At 46.7% G+C, this 22,999-nt stretch overlaps 3 protein-coding genes across 4 annotated transcripts; 1 reads left to right on the forward strand and 2 right to left on the reverse strand.

The window, feature by feature from the left end:
* The first annotated feature begins 1,568 nt into the window (after window positions 1–1,568).
* Window positions 1,569–3,412, forward strand: LOC127305950 (E3 ubiquitin-protein ligase RING1). Of its 2 annotated transcripts, none has more exons than XM_051336548.2 (3): window positions 1,569–2,679; window positions 2,973–3,050; window positions 3,187–3,412. In XM_051336548.2, the coding sequence occupies exons 1-2, from the start codon at window positions 1,710–1,712 to the stop codon at window positions 3,008–3,010; spliced, it is 1,008 nt and encodes a 335-aa protein (XP_051192508.1). In that variant the 5' UTR covers window positions 1,569–1,709; the 3' UTR covers window positions 3,011–3,050; window positions 3,187–3,412. The 2 variants fall into 2 exon arrangements, 1 of the variants encoding a protein (XP_051192508.1); XR_007854252.2 differs by having other exon boundaries at window positions 1,579–2,679; window positions 2,973–3,063.
* A 64-nt stretch (window positions 3,413–3,476) lies between these two features.
* LOC127305949 (uncharacterized) lies at window positions 3,477–12,425 on the reverse strand. The gene is made up of 12 exons (XM_051336547.2): window positions 12,279–12,425; window positions 11,874–11,933; window positions 11,729–11,782; window positions 11,575–11,635; window positions 11,414–11,490; window positions 10,862–10,911; window positions 6,929–7,011; window positions 6,641–6,711; window positions 6,419–6,569; window positions 4,459–4,592; window positions 4,291–4,383; window positions 3,477–3,730 (listed from the first exon to the last, which is right to left on the reverse strand). The coding sequence occupies exons 1-12, from the start codon at window positions 12,414–12,416 to the stop codon at window positions 3,635–3,637; spliced, it is 1,068 nt and encodes a 355-aa protein (XP_051192507.1). The 5' UTR covers window positions 12,417–12,425; the 3' UTR covers window positions 3,477–3,634.
* Window positions 12,426–14,309: 1,884 nt separating this feature from the next.
* LOC127305951 (uncharacterized) lies at window positions 14,310–15,609 on the reverse strand. Its single transcript, XM_051336549.1, has one exon. It carries the CDS (start codon window positions 15,420–15,422, stop codon window positions 14,721–14,723), a length of 702 nt encoding a protein of 233 aa, XP_051192509.1. The 5' UTR covers window positions 15,423–15,609; the 3' UTR covers window positions 14,310–14,720.
* Window positions 15,610–22,999: the final 7,390 nt, after the last annotated feature.

A 22,999-nucleotide genomic window follows, 5' to 3' on the forward strand; every position in this document is an offset into this window, starting at 1 on the left:
CATCAAGCCGGCTTGTTCTCGTTGGAGTGCTGCCATGGATCAAGTGGCCGACAACCCCCCTAGTGGATGCGTGCCGGAGGACTATGTAAGTTTTCCTTGTGTTGATGATGTGGAAACATCACAAGCTATCCATATTATGTGTTGATGATGTGGAAACATCTCCTCATACTATTGTTGTGCAGCCCAAGTATGCTCAACAACGGTACAAGGACATGGTCGGCTCGAAGAACAAGGAATTTCAATTTCATCATTGCTTTTCCATCCTTCAACATCTTCCTAAGTGGAAGTTGCGGGACAACGAGCCAAAGTGCAAGAAGGAGGCACTTCTCACCATGGATGATGAAGCGGAGGACATGAGTGGGAGAAACACCGGCAAGCCCGAGGGCAACAAGAAGGCCAAGGAGAGGGTGAAGGTAGAACTTGAAGCAGCTAGCTTCCGGGAGAAGTTGGATCAACTCATGAAGTCCAAGGAGGCATTGACGATGAAGACGTTGGAGACCAAGCTCCTCATCACCGACAAGAAGAGTGAGGTGAAGCTTGCCAAGGTGCAAGCAAGGAGGGAAGATGCCAAGTTGAAGGCCGAGCTTGACATGAAGATGATCGCAGCCAAAGAAGCCAAGGTCATGAAGGAGCTCTTGGCCGAGGAGAGGGAAATCATGATGATGCGCACCGACGGCATGGACGAGGATCAGCTGGCGTGGTGGAACGAGACCAAGGCGGACATCATTGCGAGGAAGAAGCCTGCGCGTCAAGCTCGTGCTCAAGGTGAGTCTCCGGCGAGCGGTGGCGCCGGTGGCGATGGATTCGTTGATGCTTGATCACATTTGGGAACTTCCGTGGCTTGAACATTGCCTATGATCGCGTTGTGATGTTAAAACTATAAATTATGCATCACATATTTTGGATGTGCTATGTTTGATGTGAAATTGTTGTGCAAATTGCTGTCTAAAACCCTGTTTTGAGGGGCCGAAAACTCGGACGGGCTAGCAGAACCCGTATACCCCCCCCCCCCCCCCCCCCTAAAAACAGAATATTCTGTTTTACGGGGTGGAGATACGGGTTCTGCTAGCTCGTCCGAGTTTCCGGCCGGTGAAAACCGGATACAGGGCCCTCTACTCGCGTTTTACGGAGCGAAAAAATACGGGACCTGTTAGACATGCTCTAAGGAATTTCCGTGAAAACTGCCCGCAGATGTAGCAGAATTGCAGAAAGGTCGGTTGATCTCATCATTTAATCATTTTCCCCTTCCAGCCCCCAATCAATCGATTGGAATTGGATCCACAGTTACTTCCCGCCACCGCCACCCCAAGCCCCAGCCTTCGTACTCCGCCACCCTCTTGGCCTCTTCTTCCTCCTGGCCGGCAAGCAACCTGCAGCCTCGCCTAAGTTGGCACCACGCACAAGTCACCCACGGCCGCCAACCATGTACACAGCCTCATACATCACCAAGTCACCAACCAAGATCGCCGCAGAATCGCTTTCGTCTCCCCCGCAAAGCCATCCTTTAATTCCCGCCCGTGTCACACAGTCTCTCTTACCCTTGCTGCATGCATTAAAACCATCCTAGCTATCCTTTACGTTGCTTTAAAACCATCCTCCCCCGCGCCCCATGCATCCGACGCAACCTCTCAGCTTCCCAAGAACCAGCGAGCACTCCACCTACACCTAGCTAGCCCATCCATCATCACCGACTCGAAAGGTTTCCGACAATGATGCCTGGGTACGGCGGCGGCGGCGGCGGTGGGGTGCGGCACCGGACGTGCCGCATGTACTGGTGCTACGAGTGCGCCAGGGCGCTCCGCATCATCTCCTACCCGTCCACCGACGTCTTCTGCCCGCGCTGCTACGGCCGCTTCCTCCACGAGATCGACCCGCCGCCGCGCCCCGCGCTCCCGCCGCCGGGCTTCTTCCCCTACCACCTGGCCCCGTCGCACTACGACGGGAACCCGCGAAGCTGGGTCGTCCACGGCACCGGCGTCGGGGGCACGCCCGCGCTGCCAGGACGCGCCTTCCGCCAGCTACCTCCACCGCTATCCTCAGCGCCGGGGCGGGTCCCTGCACCTGCACCCCCACGCCGACGCGTGCCCTCCCCTCCGCCGCCTGCTCCAGTACCGCGGCGCCCGTCCGCGGCCCCGGCCATCGACCCGGGGGACTACTTCACGGGCGGCGACCTCAGCAGCCTCGTCGAGGAGCTCACCCAGAACGACCGGCCGGGGCCCGCACCAGCAGCAACATCGGCCATCGACTCGCTCCCGACGGTGCGGATCACCTCCACCCACATGTCGGACGACGGCGGCTCGCACTCGCAGTGCCCCGTGTGCAAGGAGGACTTCGAGCTCGGGGAGGCCGCGCGGCAGCTGCCGTGCAAGCACGTCTACCACTCCGACTGCATCGTGCCCTGGCTCCGCCTCCACAACTCCTGCCCCGTCTGCCGCTTCCAGCTGCCCGGCAGCGGCGCCGCCTCCAACGCACGTCGTGGCAGCGGCGGTAGCAATAACGGCGGCCGTGGTGGAGACAACGGGCAAGCTGGACGGAGGGAGCCGCCGACGATGGTGAGGTGGGGGCCCTTGTCGTGGATGTGGCCGCCGCGCGGAACGGAGGACCCGGACGACGGCTGGGAGTACGGCCGGCATGGGCATGGCCACGCCCACGGCAGGCCTGACGCGGGCGACGCCGGCGGTAATGACCTGTCGGCACTCCAGTCTTTCGTTGTCGTCGCTATTTCTGTTTTCTTCTTCTCTTTCTTTGTCTGACCAAACCCAAAGAGGCAGAGCCATCTGAAAACTCTAATCTCCGATTCTGCTTCCCACTAATGTACTCCTAATCCTCAGTGCAAGAACATGTACTAATAATTTCCTCGCTTTCCTTTTTCTTCTTTTCTTGGGGGGTGGGGGTGCTTGTTTTTTCCAACACAAAAAAAAAAACATGAAGATTTTTAATGTATTCTTCTGATTTTTGCATTTTTCTTTCAGCTTTCTACGCGTGGTGGCGCTCTCTGTTTCTTCTATAGCAGGATGCAAGTCACTATGCCAAGAAAACCTCAACATTTGGTCAAGTCATCAGGTACCTGCTGCCCCTTCAATTTTTTTTTTGGAGAAGCAGGTCCCTGCCATTCATGCAATCAACAAAGATCTGCCACACATACATGCTTACTGACTTCAAAATTTTGTCGGCAATTAATTGCAGGTAAAGCACGAAGCCCCTGTAAATATTATGCAGAGTTCAACCGCAATGGTGGATGTTCTGGACGCACTGGAGTTGCAGAACTGCTACTGTAATTAGAAGCTGTAGATGAAATAGAGGTCACTTTGATGCAATCCATGCAATACTGGACATGGTGGAAAAGAACGGCCCAAAATGTAACTATGCAACGCTCAATGTATGTAGAGTTCTTATTCTATAGCTCAGTTGAAGAGAACCTAGCGACTGAAGCAGTCCCGCACCGTAATCTCCCAGCAGGAGTGAAAGCAATTGAGTAAATCCAAAAACAATCACCATTCACCAAGACTTTCAAGTGATATATCAAATTGGAACATCAACGAATAAGTATATATACTATGGTTAGATTTTACACTGATGGGCATACAAAATTGACTAAAATCAACCCACTGTCTCTTGTATCGAATTAACCAATTTATTCCCGGGAGGGCAATCCACTTTTACCGTAATTGAGCATAGTCTTGACGCCGGCATCAAATCCTGTGGTGTATGCTGCACTTTTGAACAAACTCTGCATTTAAACATTCACATTAGACATCCGCAGTCGCAATGTATATGTTATGTGTCACATATATCATCAAAACACCCTCCACATGTCTACTACGGGGATAAACTGAACTTTGGATCAGATTAACTGAAGTCTAAAGTGCAATACACCATACAGAACTTGTGTGAAGCAAGGCGAATTAATTCTATCTTGCCATACCGACAATTTTTCATGAACATGACTCAGACAGCAGGAGGATAAACTATTTGCATCTGAAACAATGGACTCCTATGAGTAGATAATTATATTGTCACATGGCTCAAGATATCATCTTAATTCATCCGCTTTTAGCACAATGACAGAGATACCTTAAGTATGATTTTATCAAGCTAAGATTGGAATTTCCCATGGAAAAAACATAATGTGATGTGCTGGAACGGGAGATGCAATTTTCTGTACTCTATGCCATCCTTTAGCAGCATCCACAGTCCAGTTACTTTTAGTGGAAGCCAGGATTTCTAATTTATATCATTTGGAGTAATAAGCAATGCTAGTTACTAACAAACAGAAGAAGAGAAACTAACCGCTAAACTATCGACATTTAGAGCCGCTCGTTCTTTAAGGCCATCCAATATTGGAGAAAGCTCATCCTCCTTAATATTCAATTTCTTTGATACCTGCAGGAGAATACTTATCAACACAAGGGGCAAGCACCATCTAAGAAAAATTACATGATAAGGTCACTAGATTACCTCAGATATGAACAATGGGGAGATGATCTCAAGCACATCTGTTACAAATTTCTCAACATTTGCACCATTAGTAGGAACTTTACCCTCTGAACTTGATGCCACCTTGTTCTGAACTTTGGGCTTAGCTTTCACATCTGAAGAACAGAAATGCCATATTTACTCTTGAGAGTTGAAAAGCTTCAGAAAGCTCATAAATAATGTTGAATGCCTAGAAGCATAGGACAATAAGCAACAAAAAATGGTGTATTCTCCCTGCACAGTATTCAGTATTCCTATCTCGTGCAACCACTTACAGATATTTCTTCAGAAATCAAATTACTCCTAGAAATTAATTGATGTGCTACGGTTGGCTAGTCTCTATCCTGATAAGAAATGTGTGGTAATATTCCAGGTATATTAGACCATACATGTCAGGTAAACCAAATTACCCAGATTGTACCAGATCTATTGCTCCACAGGCCCACACAATTGGCCATTTCCATGGAGAAATGAGCTGTTGGGTAAATACCTAAATTTTTCTAGCTGACAGGCAGTGTACTCTCTTGCTGGTGGACAAACAAAGGTACATGACAAACAGGGAGATGATCTCCTAGGAAGTAACAAACATGTCTTCGCAGCTCTCCACCCTAGTTCGACAACCATATCAAGTGCAAGTTCATTCCATCTTTGACGGCACAGTCTTAGACATCGTTCAAAGTACCCAACATGACTAGCAATGATACTGGTGATACATATTACCTTTATGTTTCCTTGCATTATATTTTAGTACATGCTACAGAAACTTCGCTCACACCCATTAACAACCACACCAATCTAGGCATGCTACACAAACTCAATTGTGGTGATGTTAGACAGGCTTGTTAAAGTGAAGAGCTCTCTCCAAAACATGGTCATTAGTCCTGAGTGGGAAGTTTACAAAGAGAATGTTCTGCAAAAGGAAGTTCAAGCTGCAGGTAGTCAGGGAAAAGATACTCACACACACACAGAACAAGGATGAGGAGGTGTCCAGAATGAGGAAATGTTTCAGGAAGTTTTCCCCAATTGAAGAAGAATTGGCAAAAGTGAAAGAAGAGTACACCAGGTTTGCCACTTCTTCCGAAGAATTTAACGATCATGAGTCCATCAATGATAGATGGATGAGCAATCCAATGGCATGGTGGACCAATCATGGTTCATCAATTCCTTTATTGCATAGCTTGGCTATTAAATTGATCAGCCAAACCAGCCTCATCTTCCCATTGGCATGGTGGACCAATCATGGTGCTCAATTTGGAGGAAGAGGATGAAGCATTGAAGCCTAAATGTTCATGTATTATGTGGCATTGTAATATGTCCAACTTTGTATTGCCAGTCTGCCACTTATCTAAACTGCTATTTGCTATCAGCCTATGTAATATTTGAACTGCAAGTCTGCCACTCATATAGTCCTATGTAATATTGAACTTATTTATGTTATTGTCAAGTGTTGTACTCCACTGTTGTTTCCATTCATTATTTAAATTACAAGCTTACTGTTCAAGTGATGAGTGAGTGTTAAAATGTTAACTAACATTCTATCTGTCCGTCTTTGGTCTTGTACTCTTGTAGTTGGAACGTGGAAGCTAGCTTGGAGTTGGATTTTGGATGCTTAGGAACAAGGTAACCTGCTATTTTATTGTTTGATTTGTTTCTAGCTAGTACATTCTAGATTTTAAAAACTATTAAAACGTATCTGCGTATTGGTGTTTTTTCAAAATGACGTATTTCCGTATCCATATCGGCCCGATACTGATACCCGTGTCTGTATCGGTGCCGCGTAGCAGATAGCGAACAGAGCGAGACAACTAAATTTTGTTGATTCATCAGAGGACCATACAACTGAACCAGTCAGCATTGTTTACCAATATAGCTGTTTATACAAATAAAAAATGTGTGACCAACGCACAGAAAATAAAGAACATGATGCATGGCAATGGCTCACCTGGTAGACATGTTTTTTCTTTGGGCACGTCTTTGGTTTGAGCATGTGTAGGTGCCACGTTCTCAACTGATTCTTCTGGGAAACTGAGTGCACCAGTAGGCACAAGATCTGCTAGATCAGGAGGATTATCTTTGCCTACCACTGGTGAGGCCTGGATTAAAACAATGATGTTAGTCTCTCAAATATTTCTAAGAAATGATAAGCTGGTGATCCAAAGATTACCTCCAAGTCTACATAAGCTGGTTGCTTCCCAATGGAGAGGAGAAACTTGTCAAGGTTGCTTGAACTGAGAGCTGAGATGAATTAATCAGGAATTAGCAAGTAATTAATCAAAAGTTCAGCATTAAGCGCCCCTCAATTGTTGCCAAAATGCTTAATATTAGCCATACAAAGATATATCATCTGGGCAGCCTTTGCGAAAGTGTGGTAACATAACAGTGTGATTCTATTTATTAAATGCACGTAGCGAAAAATTATAAGTGAGGGAAGTGATGGTAGAATGTTTCATACCAATAGTCACATCATTTGTCAGTGGATGGAAGTAGCAGCTCTTTTTGGACTTGAACCCTTGGTCCAGTAATAATGAGACAGCACTGCAAAAAAGTGTATGAATCATTAACAGCAGAGTACTTGGGAAGGCAAAGAAAAAATATAATATAGGACAGTAATACAGATCAATACGAAAGACAAATACGGAACACGTGAAAATCAAAGAGCTTCCAAATAATCTTGCATATGGCTATAAGCATTTCAGCTGGTTCATCAATACAATTTCTCATCTTCAAACTGAACACATAGAATAGGGATGGCAATGGGGACAGTTTACACCGGAACCCGACAAGGTTTTCCTCCATTAGGGGCCAGGTGGTATGTAATTTGTCCCCATGGGGACCTTCATGCCACCATAGCCTCCCCGTCGGGTAGAGTGGGGCGGGTAGCGTTCCACTAGTCCCCAGACCCGAACCCCACGGAGCCCCATCTATTGTTGAGTGTCTAACTTCTCATGCCAAATTGACAACTTCTTAGTACATAATCAATTTTAATCGAGCTGAAGGTTATGTACAGATCTATTGTTGATATTATGGTCAGACTAGCAACTGACCAATGACTTGAAACAACTGAATTTCAGTAGAATCCATTCAAGGACAATACAGAAAAAAATTCTCTAAACAATTTGGCATCACTACTGAACTTTTGGAGGCACAAGTCTGAAGTATGATGCAGTCTAATTTGCACCCATATAACACAACCTAGGAACTAAATTAGTTGATACTCAATACTTCCATCACTGACCTTTCATTACAAATTTCAGTTTTAGAACTCCGCGAAGTTAGATTTCCTAGATATTTCACCTCGTCATTGTTGTATTGATTCACTATGTACTGTTATTCTCTGGGACATGTAATTGGTCAGTAGTTTCAGTTGTTTCAAGTCATTGATCTAATCTAAGAAGTCGGCAATTTGGCATGTTGTTTGATACTACTGAAATTCAGTTGTTTCAAGTCATTGGTCAGTTTTTTAATATTGTGCAAACCTAGTGGGAGTGCCGACAAAAGCCAAGAGGCAAAAGATGATGTTCAAGAACATGCAACAAGTGAAGAGGAAAGTGCTAACGTGGCTGTACAAATATCTGATGATGGTGAGGGACAAGAAGATGTTGAGGCCAAGGCTATTGGAGATCAAGGAAATAATTCAGTCGAGAACTACACTTTCGATCAGGAAATTGCTAGGAGGGAGCTTGCTAGCATGATTGTGTTACATGAATATACGTTATCTATGGTTGATCATACAGGGTTTCACGGATTTGTTAGAGCACTTCAGACGCTCTTCAAAACGGTCACACGGAACACTATTAGGTATGCACTTCAGGACCTATCCATCATTGTTATGTTGTACATTACTTCAATTTATATTAATGCAAAATTTGATTCTCGATTTCAATTTTATAGGCAGGACACTATTGATAATTACAAAGAAGAAAGAAAGAAAGACGGCAATTGAATTCATGGCTACTTACAGATCCAGAGTGGCCATCACAACTGATGTATGGACATCTGATAATCAAAAGAAGGGATACTACCACAGCCCACCTTATTGATGATAATTGGAAACTTAGGAGTGTTTGTATGAGGTATATGAATCCTATGATGCAGTACAAAGAGTATAAATATTTCCTTCTGAACTTGTTAATCTGTTTTCTAATAAACCGTCAATGGTGTCTTCTGTTTTATTTAGGTCCATTTATTATGTGCCAGCTCCAAATATGGCAGAGGCTATAGCAGAAGAACTCTAAGAGTCTCATTGGAATCTTGATAGAAGCTTTCTGCTGTGACTTTTGATAAATGTACCACAAATGACAACGCAGTTGATTTGTTGGTGATGAAGTTAGGGACAGAGAAGCTAATGCTGAAAGGTATGATGCTTCATATGTGTTGCTGTGCAGATATTCTGCATTTAATAGTTAAATATGGATTGGATGTGATGAAAACTGCTACAGAGCAAATCTGTATGAGTGTAGTCTTTTGGACAGCCACATCAAAAAGAGTAAAGAAATTTGAGGAGATTGCTTACTGAAAGTTAAAATGGAAAAAAAAAAATAGCACTTAACGGAACTCTGTTTACACCATGATTAGTACTGCTTTACCTTATAAGGCTGTGTTTGAGCGCGCAAAAAAGGTTGAGAAGCTGTATGATTGCCTTCCTAGTGATGGCCTTTTGCTTCGGCTAGAGTTATTTTTTGAAATAATTGAATTATCCTCTGGAACTGATTACGTCTGCCTTCCAGCGCACACGCACAGACTTGCACTCACGCGGCCATGCACAAAAGGGCGAACCGCGCGCACGATTCCCCCTCCCCAGGCACCAACGGATCAACATCGATGTGTACCTTCTCTCCTGTGTTGTCGGCTCGATCAGTCAAACAAAAACGGAAAATATATTGGTGAAACTTGCCCGCTCAATTTCTCTCGCGCTATGGAAAGTAAAAGTTGCCAGCTTATTTTTCTAGTGGGCCACGGCAACTTCCACAGGTTTTATTTTATTTTGGATTTTTGTGCACCATTGGGTCTAAATCGTGTGCAGATGGTGCTGTCACATCGTGGCCACAAATCTCTCGCGTTCGCCTGTTATTTCTTTCCAACAAAAATACAGCAGGCAACCAGGCAACACCTAGCCGAAGTAGAACTGGCAACTGCAAGTAGGACAAGACGACTTGGCGAATCTGGCAACGGGTGACCCCCAACATGCCAACGCTGGCAGGCGAGCAACTGCCCTCACCGACTTGACGGCAAACCGCCCTAGCCCCTAACCCCAGCCCTCGATCCCTCTCCCCTTCTCTTTGATCGTCCGCAAGCACCTTCGAATCAATCTACCTCAACTCTACAGTTTTAACTTCTGCGCCAGTATTTTTTTGAAATTTTCTATTTTTAAAAAAAATTGTGGCTAACTTCCTTTTACCCAATTACTAAAAAAACCCAAAAAAAGCGAACCGAATGCCCAGGCCTACCTATAGTACTTCTTTCATGGATTTTTTTTTTAATCAAACACGTGTACACTATGGAAAAGTCTGTTCTAAAAAACAAAACCACTACCACAAGTTTTATGTGAACATTTGTGTATACATTGTCTTTTATCATCTCCTATAATCTATGCTAGAAGTCATTTAACACATTTTTATGTGGCAAATTTTGCTTCAAAATTTTATGCTATATTAGAGTGGTGTATCACGGTGGCTTGAGGGCCAGCTCCGCCCCTGTCTGTGATTGAGTTGCATTTGCATCACTTCAAATATTGGAAGAAGAATAAAAAAGATGCTGGTCCTCTGCTGCTGGTGGTCTGCAATAAATTATTTTGCTACTTGTAAAGTCAAATCGTGTGTCACACCCTTCTGTGTCGTCCTGTGAACTATGAGAGTCAAACACAAGTACTCTTTATGTCTTGTGTGTGTCATTTAATAATTTCCCCTTGCTTCATACTTGGCGGTTGCTGGTGCTACAAGCAGTGATGTAGTTGTTCTCTACTGAAAAGTGCATGCCTGCATTTTTTTTATCAGCCTGATCCATCTCTGTTAGATGATTGTGTGTCTATTTGAGTCCGGGGCAGGCAACCTGTGGGTCTACTATACCTGGTGGGCGACGGGGACGGGAAAAAATAGTCCCCAAGGTGGGGCATGGGGATGGGTACCGAGGAATTTCACAAGCACGGGGACGGGGAAGAAAAGACAGTCCCCACGCGGGGGCAGACCCGTTGCCATTCCTACATGGAATGGAGTAGAAAGTTCTGTCATGCTCATGATGGCATAACATGACCGGACCATCCTAAACAGTGCACCATTTATTGTTTAGGAACGCAGGAAGTGGACAGTTTTCAACATCCTTATAAGTCTGTCAAAGGTATGGCTTGCGAAGTAGAAAAAAATAATGGCGGTGGGAGGAGCCACCTTACCTCGCGGTCTCATTGAATAGCGCAAATGGAGTAACGCACCCTAACGGTACCTGGACATAGTCAAGGAGCGAGGAACACATTAACATGTGGAAAAACATGAAACTCTAATGTAAATAAATGAGCTAACCAGCAAGTAGGGTTGATTGTATGCCTCGGCCAATTTACTACTACTAGATAAATGGTGTCACTTAAGACTTCTTGCTTAATTTACCCAATGCTACAAATTTTGACATGCAGCTTTTTGTAAGGACGGCGATCTTAACAATAAAAAGGAAACCTTCCGAATTAACTACTACCTCTATCTATAAAAGGATGTCACAAGTTTGTCTAAATTTATATGTACCTAGACACTCTTTAGCGTATAGATACATCTGAATTTAGACAAATCTCCGGCATCCTTTTATGGACAAGAGGGAGTACAAAATTTTATCAGCCATTCTTGACATGTTGTTGGGTAAACCTGACAAACCAAACTAACAGGACAGTAGGACACTACTTGCCACCTTACATCCAAAATCACGGAATCAAAACTATGCATAAACGGTGACTGACCTGAAGTACTTGACGTAAATTTTCCTCAGGAGCCATTCGCACACCACCTTTCCCCAAACCAAGACGCTGGGACAGAACTAATAATTTTACAGAAAACAGATTAACTGACCTGACAACGAATTAAGCAACAGAAAACTGTAAACATCAACGGATTCACCTACTTTTCATGTCCACTTTGGTGTCAGCAAGTGCGGAAACAATGTACAGCCGGTGCTTCTTGTCCTGAAACCGACAACTCTCAGACATCGATGCATGAATACAAGTATATCGGGCTCCAAGGAATTGACCGTCCATTAGTTCCAACAACATACATACCTTCAAAAGCAGGTTCTTAGTCAAAGCACCTCCCAGATTCCCCACATGTTTGGCCTGCCATGGCAGAAGTTCAGTTAGCAAATCACAGTATATCATCAACTGGAGGCCATTGCAGAACGAAGCATGAACTCCACGGTTCACAGACCTGCTCCTCGACCGTCAGCACAACTGGGTGGTCGTAGCGCTCAAAATCGATCTTAAGCTCCTGCATAAAACGGGACACCAAAGTTAGCCCAGGCATTGCAAAATTGTAAAGCTAGGAAGTACCAATGCAATTTAGCAACTTCGATCTTAAAACCCTACTCTATCCCCTTGTGGGTAACAACTGTGAAACTAAATTCAGCCGTAGCCACCTCTTTCACCTGCTACGATTAACAGCTTCCTACCCACTGAATCAATCTCGACAGCAGCACCTCGTCCGTTCTACGACCAGGGGCAGCGGCGGGTGATGGGGATCAATACAGGCGATCTCCGCAGCCCAGGGGGGAGCGGCGCACGGAGGAAGCGGCCGGGGAAGGCAGGGGGGCGAGAGAGGGGTGGCAGTACGTACCTCGAGGCGCGCGAGGAGGTCGTCCTTGCTGTACCCCATGGCTGACGGCGGCGACGCGGCGGCGGCGGCGGCGGAGACGGTCAGGGAAACACACGAACTGCTAGAGCTGGGATGCGGATGCGGGCTGGTTAAGAGCATCTCCAGTCGCGTCCCCCAAACCGTCCCCCAAACCGCGCCGGATCGAGCGTTTGGGGGACGTGTTTTGTTCGTACCGCGTTTGGGGGACGTCGCTCCCCAGCCGCGTCCCCCAAACGCCGCCCCAAACATTAAAAGTATTTTTTTTGGCTAGAAAGAAACTATTTAATAATATTCAAATCGGTTGAACATAAACAAATTATATATAAAACTTCGAAAAAATATAATTAAATACATATAAACTATCTACTTCTTCTTCTTCGCTGATGGCCCCGCCTCGTCGTCGTCATCGCGGTGGCGCTTCCTGCTCGCCACCTCTTCCGAAGAGGCGGTGTCGGCGCTCGACGCGTCGTCGTCGCCGGTGCTCGTCGGCTGCGCCTTGGCCTTGGCCTTGGCCTTGGCCTTGGCGGCCTTAGCCTTGGCGGCCTTGGCCTTGGCAGCCTTCGCCTTGGCCGCCTTCGCCTTCGCACGGGCCACCGCCGCCGCCGCGGCCTCGCTCTCTTCTTCCTCCTCCTCCCAGCCCAGCCATTCCTCCTCGCTGTCAACTGGCGGCGGGGAATCGTCGCCGCTGCTCGGCGTCCTGGCTTTGTCCCACCAATGGCGCCAGCCAGCAGGCTTTCCCTCGCTGGAGGTGTCGGACGGGAGCTGGGAGATGTAGCTCATCGTCGCTGGAGGTGTCGGATGGAGGCTTGGATGAATGACGGCGTACGTACGGGTCTTATTGAGCGCGGATGAACGGCGGCGCAGAAGTCGAAGAGAGCAGCGGTTGCTCTTCCGAGGAGTCGGCGCTCCATTCCGGCGGGGTTGGCGCGTCGTCGACGCGGTTGCCAATGCGACGGTTCCGCTTCCTGTCAACTGCACCGTCGCTACGTGTGTGGCGGTTGAGCGTCCGAGCCGCTGACGGGTCGGCCCCGCGCCTCCTCGCCTCTCATTTCGTTGTGTCCGGCGTCCCCGGAGCGTCCCCTGTGGGACGGGGACGGGCTCGGGACGCCGGACACCGTATCGGGGCGCGCCGGACAAAAAAGGGCTTTGGGGCGCGCGGCTGGGAACGTTTTTTTGTCCGACGCGCCCCAAATCCCTTTGGGGGACGGTTTGGGGGACGCGACTGGAGATGCTCTAAACACTGCCGGACCCGAATCGCAGCCGATACTCTTTTCAACGGGAAAAAAAAAAGTACTGTATATCTTTTACCTTGCTTTCCACATCCTGTCCGACTAAAAATAAATAATCTTGAATTAAATCTTGTGTGATAACCAGCTGTTTTACATGACAGCGAGAGGAAACTCTATGTTGCTTTTGACTGGAAACCCTACTTGGTAGTGACTGCAGCATCTCAGCTCAGCTCGGACCAGAACCACATGGATTCAGTTAACAGTTGATCAACTCTCGCGGGAATTAGGGAATTATAATCGAGAATACATCCAGTAGAATAGGTTTTCACAATATATCTAAGAATATACATGTCGAGTCAATCGTAACACTCTACTGCAGTCTGCAAATACTCCACAGATTAATGCAGACCCACACTGAACTGTTAGCTGCAGACACGACCGAGGATCCCAGAAATCCTGCGTGGACTAGATCACATGATACCTCAAATGCACTAGTAAAAGGCAGGACAATGCTTTGGACATAAGTAAGATAGAAGTACTACATCATGATGACTCGTTACTTGCACTCGCAGAAAAACAGTTTTTACATCATAGCATGCATGTCGCAGCAATTCAGAGACCAGAGTTCATTAGCTCCATGAGAAAGAAAAATTGCCGTAAACATAAATAGTACTTCCTCCGTCTAGAAGGTTATGTAAAATTTGTTAAAATTTGAATGTATTTAAACACTAATAGTGTGTAGATACATCTAAAATTTCACAAATCTCTGCATGAAACGAGGGAGTACATCAAATTCAAAACCCATTGCTTGCATACTTGGAGAAACAACTTTTACAATAATATATCTGGTTGAGGGGAGTTAGCTCCATGGGAAGCTTCCTTAAAACATGTAAGCTCTATTGGAGCTCCCCCCACAGATGCATAATTAGCCTAGTACGTGCTGGTACACCAGCAGTACGTACAATAAGTACTAGTATTTGACTAGGGATATACTTATGAATGAAATAATCATCATTTTTTTCGCGAGACCATGAGATGATAATTGATCATGGCGCGCGATTATTTTACCGAGACCAGTTCTTCTTGATCACGTAGGTAGTAGTAGTAATTAATGTGTCAGTGTGAATTTGACCACTGGAAGCTTGAATTGGCATCCATGGCCTTGGCTCTCGTCGTCGGAGTTGTTTGAGCAGGATCAGTTGTAGGAGGAGGAGAAGCTCCAGAGGCTGATCTCACCTTCCTCCTCCCACTCGGCGCCGGGAGCCATGGCCGTGGGCGCCGGCGCGAAGAAGGTGCTGCAGGGGTCCATGCAGTAGTCCATGCACTTGGGCGACTGGAAGAAGGCGTCGATGTCCGCCAGCGCGCCGTAGTCCACGTCGTCCTCGCCCTGCGCCATGATGTCGTCATTGTGATCGGCACCGTTGTCGCCGGCCTCCTCCTCCTCCGTGGAAGAGCCGAACGACGCGTCGCCGTAGCCGTAACCGCCGCGAGGCTGGTCGGCGGCGCCGGCGTTCCAGACCGGCGCGGTGGGCTGCAGGGGGCTGGAGGCGGCGGCGGCCGCGAAGCGCTGGATGGACTTGGGCGACATGGCGGCGGCGGGGACGTGGAAGGGGAGGTGGACGGGGAAGTTGAGGTCGGCGGCGGAGCCCCTGAGGCAGAGCAGCGCGGCGTCGTAGGCGCGCGCGGCGGCCTCGGCGGTGGAGTAGGAGCCCAGCCATATCCGCGTCTTCTGGTTCGGCGCCCGGATCTCCGACACCCACGACCCCCAGCTCCGCATCCGCACGCCCTTGTACTGCTGCTGCTGATGCTGCCTCTGCCTCGCCGCCGCCGCAGCAGCAGCATTGCCGCCGTTCATGAGTCTTTCCTGCTGCTGCTGCTGCTGCGCATTCTTCACCATTTTTCCACGATCGATCACACTCACTCACTGACGCTAGCTCCTTCCTCTGATGCTAATTGATTTGAACTTTTGATGTGCGACCGATGCTGATGGTTGGAAGGAGAGTGCAAGAGGAAGAAGAACCAGTGCAGGCAGTAGGGAGTGGTTAGGTGTGTAGGTGAGAGCTGAGTGTTGTTGTGGCTGGTGCGTCCGATGGCTTATTTATAGGAACCAGCCGCATCAGGCTACGCATTTGTGAACTCATTATTTCTGCATTCTTTGTCTCACCTGAAATTGGTTGTGTGTCTGTAGTCTGTATTATAACCATTTCGTCCACATCACGCTGATATACGTACGCTAGACTATTTGTTTTTCTGTCGTACTGCGTCTGCAATAATTCAGAGGAAAATGCCCTACTGAGGAATCCTACAGAGTGTGGCGAAGGAAGGATCGTGGTAGCTAATTCAATCCTACCTACGTATGCAGCATGTCAGCGCCTCGGCAGCAACACGATTTATGCTTAGAGTTCACTCAAAATTAAGCAAGGATGAGTTAGCTGCAGCAGATGCATGCTCGTTATGATTTGTGCAGATGTTGGTGTGCATGCCTCGTCTTATCTTGTTCGAACCGATGATTACTTGGAAATGATCAGTATTCTGAGTTCTACAGCTAGAAGGGATTTTTTTTCTTGAAACGGGGCAAAAGCCTTATCCCAATCAATTAATTAAGATAAAAGTTTAACAACAAAGTAAAAATTCGAAAATACGACAAAGTTTCTGTTCTTTCGGCACAAGATTACTCAGCTTACTCGTACGCTTAGCACCCGCAATCAAATACTTATCGAATTGTACTACGATGATCTTCTGCACTTGGGGATTATCAAGACGTCTCGGTCATGTCTTATGTTCCCGAACCATAGGGTAACACGCTTAAGGGCTCGGTGATGCTTGGAGATGTTTTTGGTATCATTGGAAACACCGGAGAATAGAGAAGAGAGAACCAAAATAGTTCCGTGAAGATCTGGAGGATGTTCGGAGTGATCTGAAGGGAGTTTTGGATCACTTTAAAATTAAATAATATGTATTATATATTAATTAAGTGAATTAATATTGAATATATAATCATGTAATAAAGGAAAAGGCAGCCCTCATTAATGGGCCCCTCCCGGAGGGGAGCCTATTAAGGGGATGGCATTCCCATGGGCCAATGAGGTGGGGGCGGCTAGGGTTAGGGTTTAGGGCACATAGGCCACCTTGGCCAGCCGCCCCCCTTCCCTTGGGCCCAACCGGCCATCTGCCCCCTTCGCCCATATATAAGTGGAGGCTTGGGCGGAGGAGAGCACACACAATCCCCCCTTGAGGGAAAATGAGAGCCTCCATGCGGCGCATCTCTCTCTTTCTCTCTCTCCCGTATTCTCTCCCGCGTGTGGTTCCTCGAAGAGTTGTGCATGGAGGGAGTCAACTCCACCCCACTATGTCGTTGCGCGGCTGGGATTCAGATCCAGAAGATCTACTTCCGCACTCTCTGCTGGATCGATAAACCGGGAGTCATCGTTGATCACCGTATTTGTGCGAAACTACGAGGTGATGCACTTGCGGCACTGGACGTTGTGCGAGGAGGATTGAACTTGACCCTGAGGTCGGCGGCGAAGTACGACTAAATCATCCACGTTCTAGCGAAACGTTAACCCCTTTCGGTCTACGAGGGTATGTCATCTCCGTTACAACATTACTCCTAGATAGATCTATGGAAACAAGATGCGCTAGATAGAATTTTTTGTTTTCTGCTACGAGCCCCTAAAGTTATATATCTTGCTATCACATAGTTGTTTGGCTTGCTTAGTGACGAGGGATTAACTCATCAATGCCTACAGATTGTAGATTTAGGGTTCCGTAAGAAGTAGAGGGCAAGTAGATCTCGAAGGTTCAGCCGAACAAAGGTACTCAACTCAAGATTACGGTGGCTACGGTTACAATGATTTTCGATCCCTTCTTCCTCCCTCGGCTTCCCCTTTATATAGGATGCGAATTAAACCGAGGCTTTCCGTGATGTATAAGTTAGAAACTATTCGGGCTTGTTGGGCCTTTCCTATATTGATACAAGTTTCCTATTATAACTCTAATTTCCTAACCCGAAGATCTTTAACCTTCTGGGTCTCCAAAGCTCCGAGTTCATGGGCTTCATACTTTCTTATAGACCCAGGGTACTTTATTCGACATGCCTGCTAGGCATACCTATGTCAGTAGCCCCCGAGATTTCGCTTGAATCGTGGAGTCGAGTAAAATCTCCATCGTACGTCTGTTTAATAAAACTTTCGAGTCATGCTGAATTTTTTACTTAATTTTTATTTTGTACAGGGATAACGGTAAATGAGGAATTGCTCTCGTGGAAAACCCGCATAAACCTACTTTAAGCTCAAGTCCCTGGACTCGAACTTGGGATACTGGCGTAATTCGACATGCGCCGCTTCAGGACTTATCGTGAATGGAATTCCATCTTTACTTTATCAAGTACCCAACGTGTCCGTCGGGATTTTTCTTCACATCTGTTGATACGGATAAAGTGGGAGAGCGCATTCATGTGCGATGCCACACCGCACATGACGGATCCTGGGGTCTTACCTTCGCGTACTCTTTTTCGAGTCATGGCATTCAAAGTTTTTACCACGGCGAACGCGCTCTGAGAATATATTGTCGAGTGCCTTTGTACGGCTGCTGGAATTCTTCATTTTTCCGAGTTGACACATTAAACAATATATTAACCTCCCGATGGGAGTGCATGACGAGTTATATGTAACTCGAAGATGTATGTAAAAGTTCTTCGATTTCAGCTCTATATTGACTTGTTATTTTACTTCTCCTTCTTTTTCCTCTATATTTCATCGGGTGCGCGACCAACGCTCCCAATGGGAGTAGCCCCCGAGGCTACAACCGAGTGTTTGCACTCTGTTGTAGGCTAAACTTCTGAATACTTTTGATAAGAGTAGCCCCGAGCATATGAACAGGTGCATGCATCTGAACATAGGCTCCTGAAATTTTTGCCTCTGACTTTGTATTGTTTTAGCAACTCGAAGATTTTTTCATCGCCATGACGTCAATGCTAAAAAAACCATGTGTGGCCACCTCGGGAAGACACATCTTCTGGTGGACCTCTGTTATGTGTTTCCAAAATTTCTGCTCATCCCCCACGTCGCGCGAGTGGGACTTGCACGTCCTCCGATATTCCCGGCACGCGCGCGGTAATTTCCTTCTCTCCAAAATTAACTGTAAAACTTTTTACCATGCAGCCACGTGTATGGTCCAGGATCTTCCCCCGTTCATCCAATGGTCGAGCCTCGCCGTCTTCCAGGTTATAAAGTCTTACCCTGGGCTTCATTTTTCCCTTCACCGCGCCGCACAAACATTCGCTCCTACCATTGCTCTGCTCTTATCCTTCCTTGAGCATCACCTGCGACCATCTTCTTCTTCCTCTCTCTGCTCTGCAACTCCACCACCATGCCTCCACGGACCAAACTCACCAGGAATGTCGCTCCCGGCACCGGCGAACGCGTGGAGAAGCAGAAGATCTCCGGATGGGAGAGGTCTAAGATCTCGTCCTAGGACCACCGGATGCTCAGGAACCCGGGCCTGTTCAACAAGGAGGCGATGCAGATGTCAGGGGATGAGAGTACTCCTCGTCCTCCGACAGGTTTCCAGGTAAGCTTCATTGACTTCCTTATTCGCGGATTATATGTTCCTGCCCACGAATTTCTCTGTGGTCTTCTCTTCATCTATGGGATTCAGCTCCATGAGCTGACCCTCAGTTCTATTCTCCATATCGCCATCTTCATCACCTTATGCGAGTGCTTCCTGGGCATCCACCCTCACTGGGGCCTATGGAAACGCATTTTTATTTCCGCCACAACAACTCGAAGAACACCATCTACAATGTAGGTGGTGTTTGTATCTGTGTGCGGCCAGAAGCCGGCTATTTTGACTTGAAGTTTGCCAACTCCGTCCAAAGCTGGCACAAAAAGTGGCTCTACGTCAAGGATGAATCCTCGGATGCTCAAGAGTATGGCCTTGCTTCTTCTGACTCGTCAGAAGACATTCAAAGGCGCAAGTCTTGGGACGCGGAAGCTACAACCGAAGAAATAGCGGCCACCGAGTCTCTAATTGCTCGCATCCAAGAGCTCCAGAACACTGAAAGGGAGGAACTATCGGGTGTGCAGATCATTGCACAGTTTGTGCGTATTCGAGTGCAACCTCTTCAGGCTCGCAAAAATCTCCTTTGGTTGTATTTGTAGGGATTCGTTGTATAGAAAACAAAAAATTTCCTACCACGAACACGCAATCCAAGCCAAGATGCAATCTAGAAGACGGTAGCAACGAGGGGATGATCGAGACTCACCCTTGAAGAGTTCCAAAGCCTACAAGATGAGGCTCTTGTTGCTGCGGTAGACGTTCACTTGCCGCTTGCAAAAGCGCGTAGAAGATCTTGATCACGGCGCCACGAACGGGCAGCACCTCCGTACTCGGTCACACGTTCGGTGTTGATGAAGTCGACGTCCACCTCCCCGTTCCAGCGGGCAGTGGAAGTAGTAGCTTCTCCTTGAATCCGGCAGCACGACGGCGTGGTGACGGTGGTGGTGGAGAACTCCGGCGGAGCTTCGCTAAGCGTGCGGGAGCGTTGGAGGAGAGAGGGGGCGGCTAGGGTTTGGGAGGGGGTGGCCGGCCACTAAGGGGGTGCGGCCAGGCTGTGGTCTTGGGGTGGCCGGCCCCCTCCCCTTGGCCCCTCATTATATAGGTGGAAGCCCCAAGTGTTGGACTACAAGTCTTCGAATAAGACCCGAACCCAAAACCTTCCATGTGATAGGGAAACCTACCCAAGATGGGAATCCTACTTGGGGTGGGATTCCCCCTTCCATGTGGGGGGGTGGCCGGCCCCCTTGGTGGAGACCAAGGTGGACTCCCCCCTCCTAGGGTTGGCCGGCCATGGGAGGTGGAGTCCCTCCGGGACTCCTCCTTCCTTAGTGATTTCTTCCGGACTTTTCTAGAACCTTCTAGACCTTCCGTAGAAACTTCCGGATCATTTTAAATCTTATAAAAATGACTTCCTATATATGAATCTTATTCTCCGGACCATTCCGGAACTCCTCGTGATGTCCGGGATCCCATCCGGGACTTCGAAAAAATCTTCGAACTCCATTCCATATTCAAGATCTACCATTTCAACATCAAACCTTAAGTGTGTCACCCTACGGTTCGCGAACTATGCGGACATGGTTGAGTACTCTCTCCGACCAATAACCAATAGCGGGATCTGGAGATCCATAATGGCTCCCACATATTCAACGATGACTTCAGTGATCGAATGAACCATTCACATACGATACCAATTCCCTTTGTCACGCGATATTTTACTTGTCTGAGGTTTGATCATCGGTATCACTCTATACCTTGTTCAACCTCGTCTCCTGACAAGTACTCTTTACTCGTACCATGGTATGTGGTCTCTTATGAACTTATTCATATGCTTGCAAGACATTAGACGACATTCCACCGAGAGGGCCCAGAGTATATCTATCCGTCATCGGGATGGACAAATCCCACTGTTGATCCATATGCCTCAAATCATACTTTCCGGATACTTAATCCCACCTTTATAACCACCCATTTACGCAGTGGCGTTTGATGTAATCAAAGTACCTTTCCGATATAAGTGATTTACATGATCTCATGGTCATAAGGACTAGGTAACTATGTATCGAAAGCTTATAGCAAATAACTTAATGACGTGATCTTATGCTACGCTTAATTGGGTGTGTCCATTACATCATTCATACAATGACATAACCTTGTTATTAACAACATCCAATGTTCATGATTATGAAACTAATCATCCATTAATCAACAAGCTAGTTAAGAGGCATACTAGGGACTCTTTGTTGTTTACATATCACACATGTATCAATGTTTCAGTAAATACAATTATAGCATGGTATATAAACATTTATCATAAACATAAAGATATATAATAACCACTTTTATTATTGCCTCTTGGGCATATCTCCAACAGTCTCCCACTTGCACTAGAGTCAATAATCTAGATTACATTGTAAGGTACCTTACACCCATGGCATTCTGGTGTTGGTCATGCTTTGCCCTAGGGAGAGCTTTAGTCAACGGATCTGCTACATTCAGATCAGTGTGTACTTTGCAAATCTTTACTTCTCCATCTTCGATGTACTCGCGAATCGAGTGGTAACGCAGCTTGATATGCTTCAGCCTCTTGTGTGACCTTGGTTCTTGTGCATTGGCGATGGCACCCATGTTGTCACAGTAGATGACTAGTGGGTCCAATGCACTAGGAACCACACCAAGCTCTACAATGAACCTCTTCATCCATACCGCTTCTGATGAAGCCTCTGAAGCCGCTATGTACTCTGATTCTGTTGAAGACTTCGCCACCGTGCACTGCTTCGAGCTTGCCCTGCTTACTGCAGCACCATTCAATATAAACACGTACCCAGACTGTGACTTAGAGTCATCAGGATCAGTGTTCCAACTTGCATCGGTGTAACCGCTTACAACGAGCTCTTGGTCACCTCCATAACAAAGAAACATATCCTTAGTTCTTTTCAAGTACTTCAGGATATTCTTGACCGCTGTCCAGTGTTCCATTCCTGGATCACTTTGATATCTGCTAGTCAAACTAACAACATGTGCTATATCCGGTCTAGTACATAGCATGGCATACATGATAGATCCTACTGCCGAGGCATAGGGGATATTACTCATCCTTTCTCTTTCTTCTGCCGTAGCCGGTCCTTGAGTCTTACTCAAGACCTTGCCTGGTAACATAGGTAAGAACCCTTTCTTACTTTCGTCCATTCTGAACTTCTTTAGAATCTTGTCCAGGTATGTACTCTGTGATAGCCCTATTAGGCATCTTGATCTATCTCTATAAATCTTGATGCCTAATATATACGATGCTTCACCAAGGTCTTTCATTGAAAAACTATTATTCAAATAACCTTTTACACTGCTTAATAGTTCTATATCATTCCCAATCAACAATATGTCATCTACATATAGTATTAGGAATGCTACAGAGCTCCCACTCACTTTCTTATAAATACAGGCCTCTCCATGACACTGTATAAACCCGAAGTCTTTGATCACCTTATCAAAGCGTCGGTTCCAACTTCTCGATGCTTGCTTCAATCCATAGATTGAACGCTGAAGTTTGCATACTTTGTCAGCATTTTTAGGATCAACAAAACCTTTGGGTTGTACCATATACAACTCTTCCTCAATGTCTCCATTAAGGAACGCCGTTTTGACATCCATCTGCCAAATCTCATAATCGAAAAATGCAGCTATTGCTAACAAAATCCTCACAGATTTTAGCTTCGCTACCGGTGAGAAAGTCTCATCGTAGTCAACTCCTTGAATTTGTCGGAAACCCTTTGCGACAAGTCGAGCTTTATAGACAGTAATATTACCATCAGCATCTGTTTTTCTCTTGAAGATCCATTTATTCTCGACAGCCTTGCGGCTATCAGGTAAGTCTACCAAAGTCCACACTTTGTTATCATACATGGATCCCATCTCGGA

Source organism: Lolium perenne, chromosome 6, assembly GCF_019359855.2.
Source record: "Lolium perenne isolate Kyuss_39 chromosome 6, Kyuss_2.0, whole genome shotgun sequence".
Lineage (NCBI taxonomy): Eukaryota > Viridiplantae > Streptophyta > Magnoliopsida > Poales > Poaceae > Lolium > Lolium perenne.

Bases quoted from the DNA above. Each gene is read 5' to 3' on its own strand.
- LOC127305949 (XM_051336547.2), bottom strand. From the start codon at position 12,416: ATGCTCTTAACCAGCCCGCATCCGCATCCCAGCTCTAGCAGTTCGTGT. The intron at 11,636-11,728 runs GTATGTATGTTG...TGTCGGTTTCAG, and splicing joins CTAAGAACCTGCTTTTGAAG to GACAAGAAGCACCGGCTGTA. The intron at 11,491-11,574 runs GTAGGTGAATCC...TAAAATTATTAG, and splicing joins CACCAAAGTGGACATGAAAA to TTCTGTCCCAGCGTCTTGGT.
- LOC127305950 (XM_051336548.2), top strand. From the start codon at position 1,710: ATGATGCCTGGGTACGGCGGCGGCGGCGGCGGTGGGGTGCGGCACCGG. The intron at 2,680-2,972 runs GTAATGACCTGT...TTTTTCTTTCAG, and splicing joins TGACGCGGGCGACGCCGGCG to CTTTCTACGCGTGGTGGCGC.
- LOC127305951 (XM_051336549.1), bottom strand. From the start codon at position 15,422: ATGGTGAAGAATGCGCAGCAGCAGCAGCAGCAGGAAAGACTCATGAAC.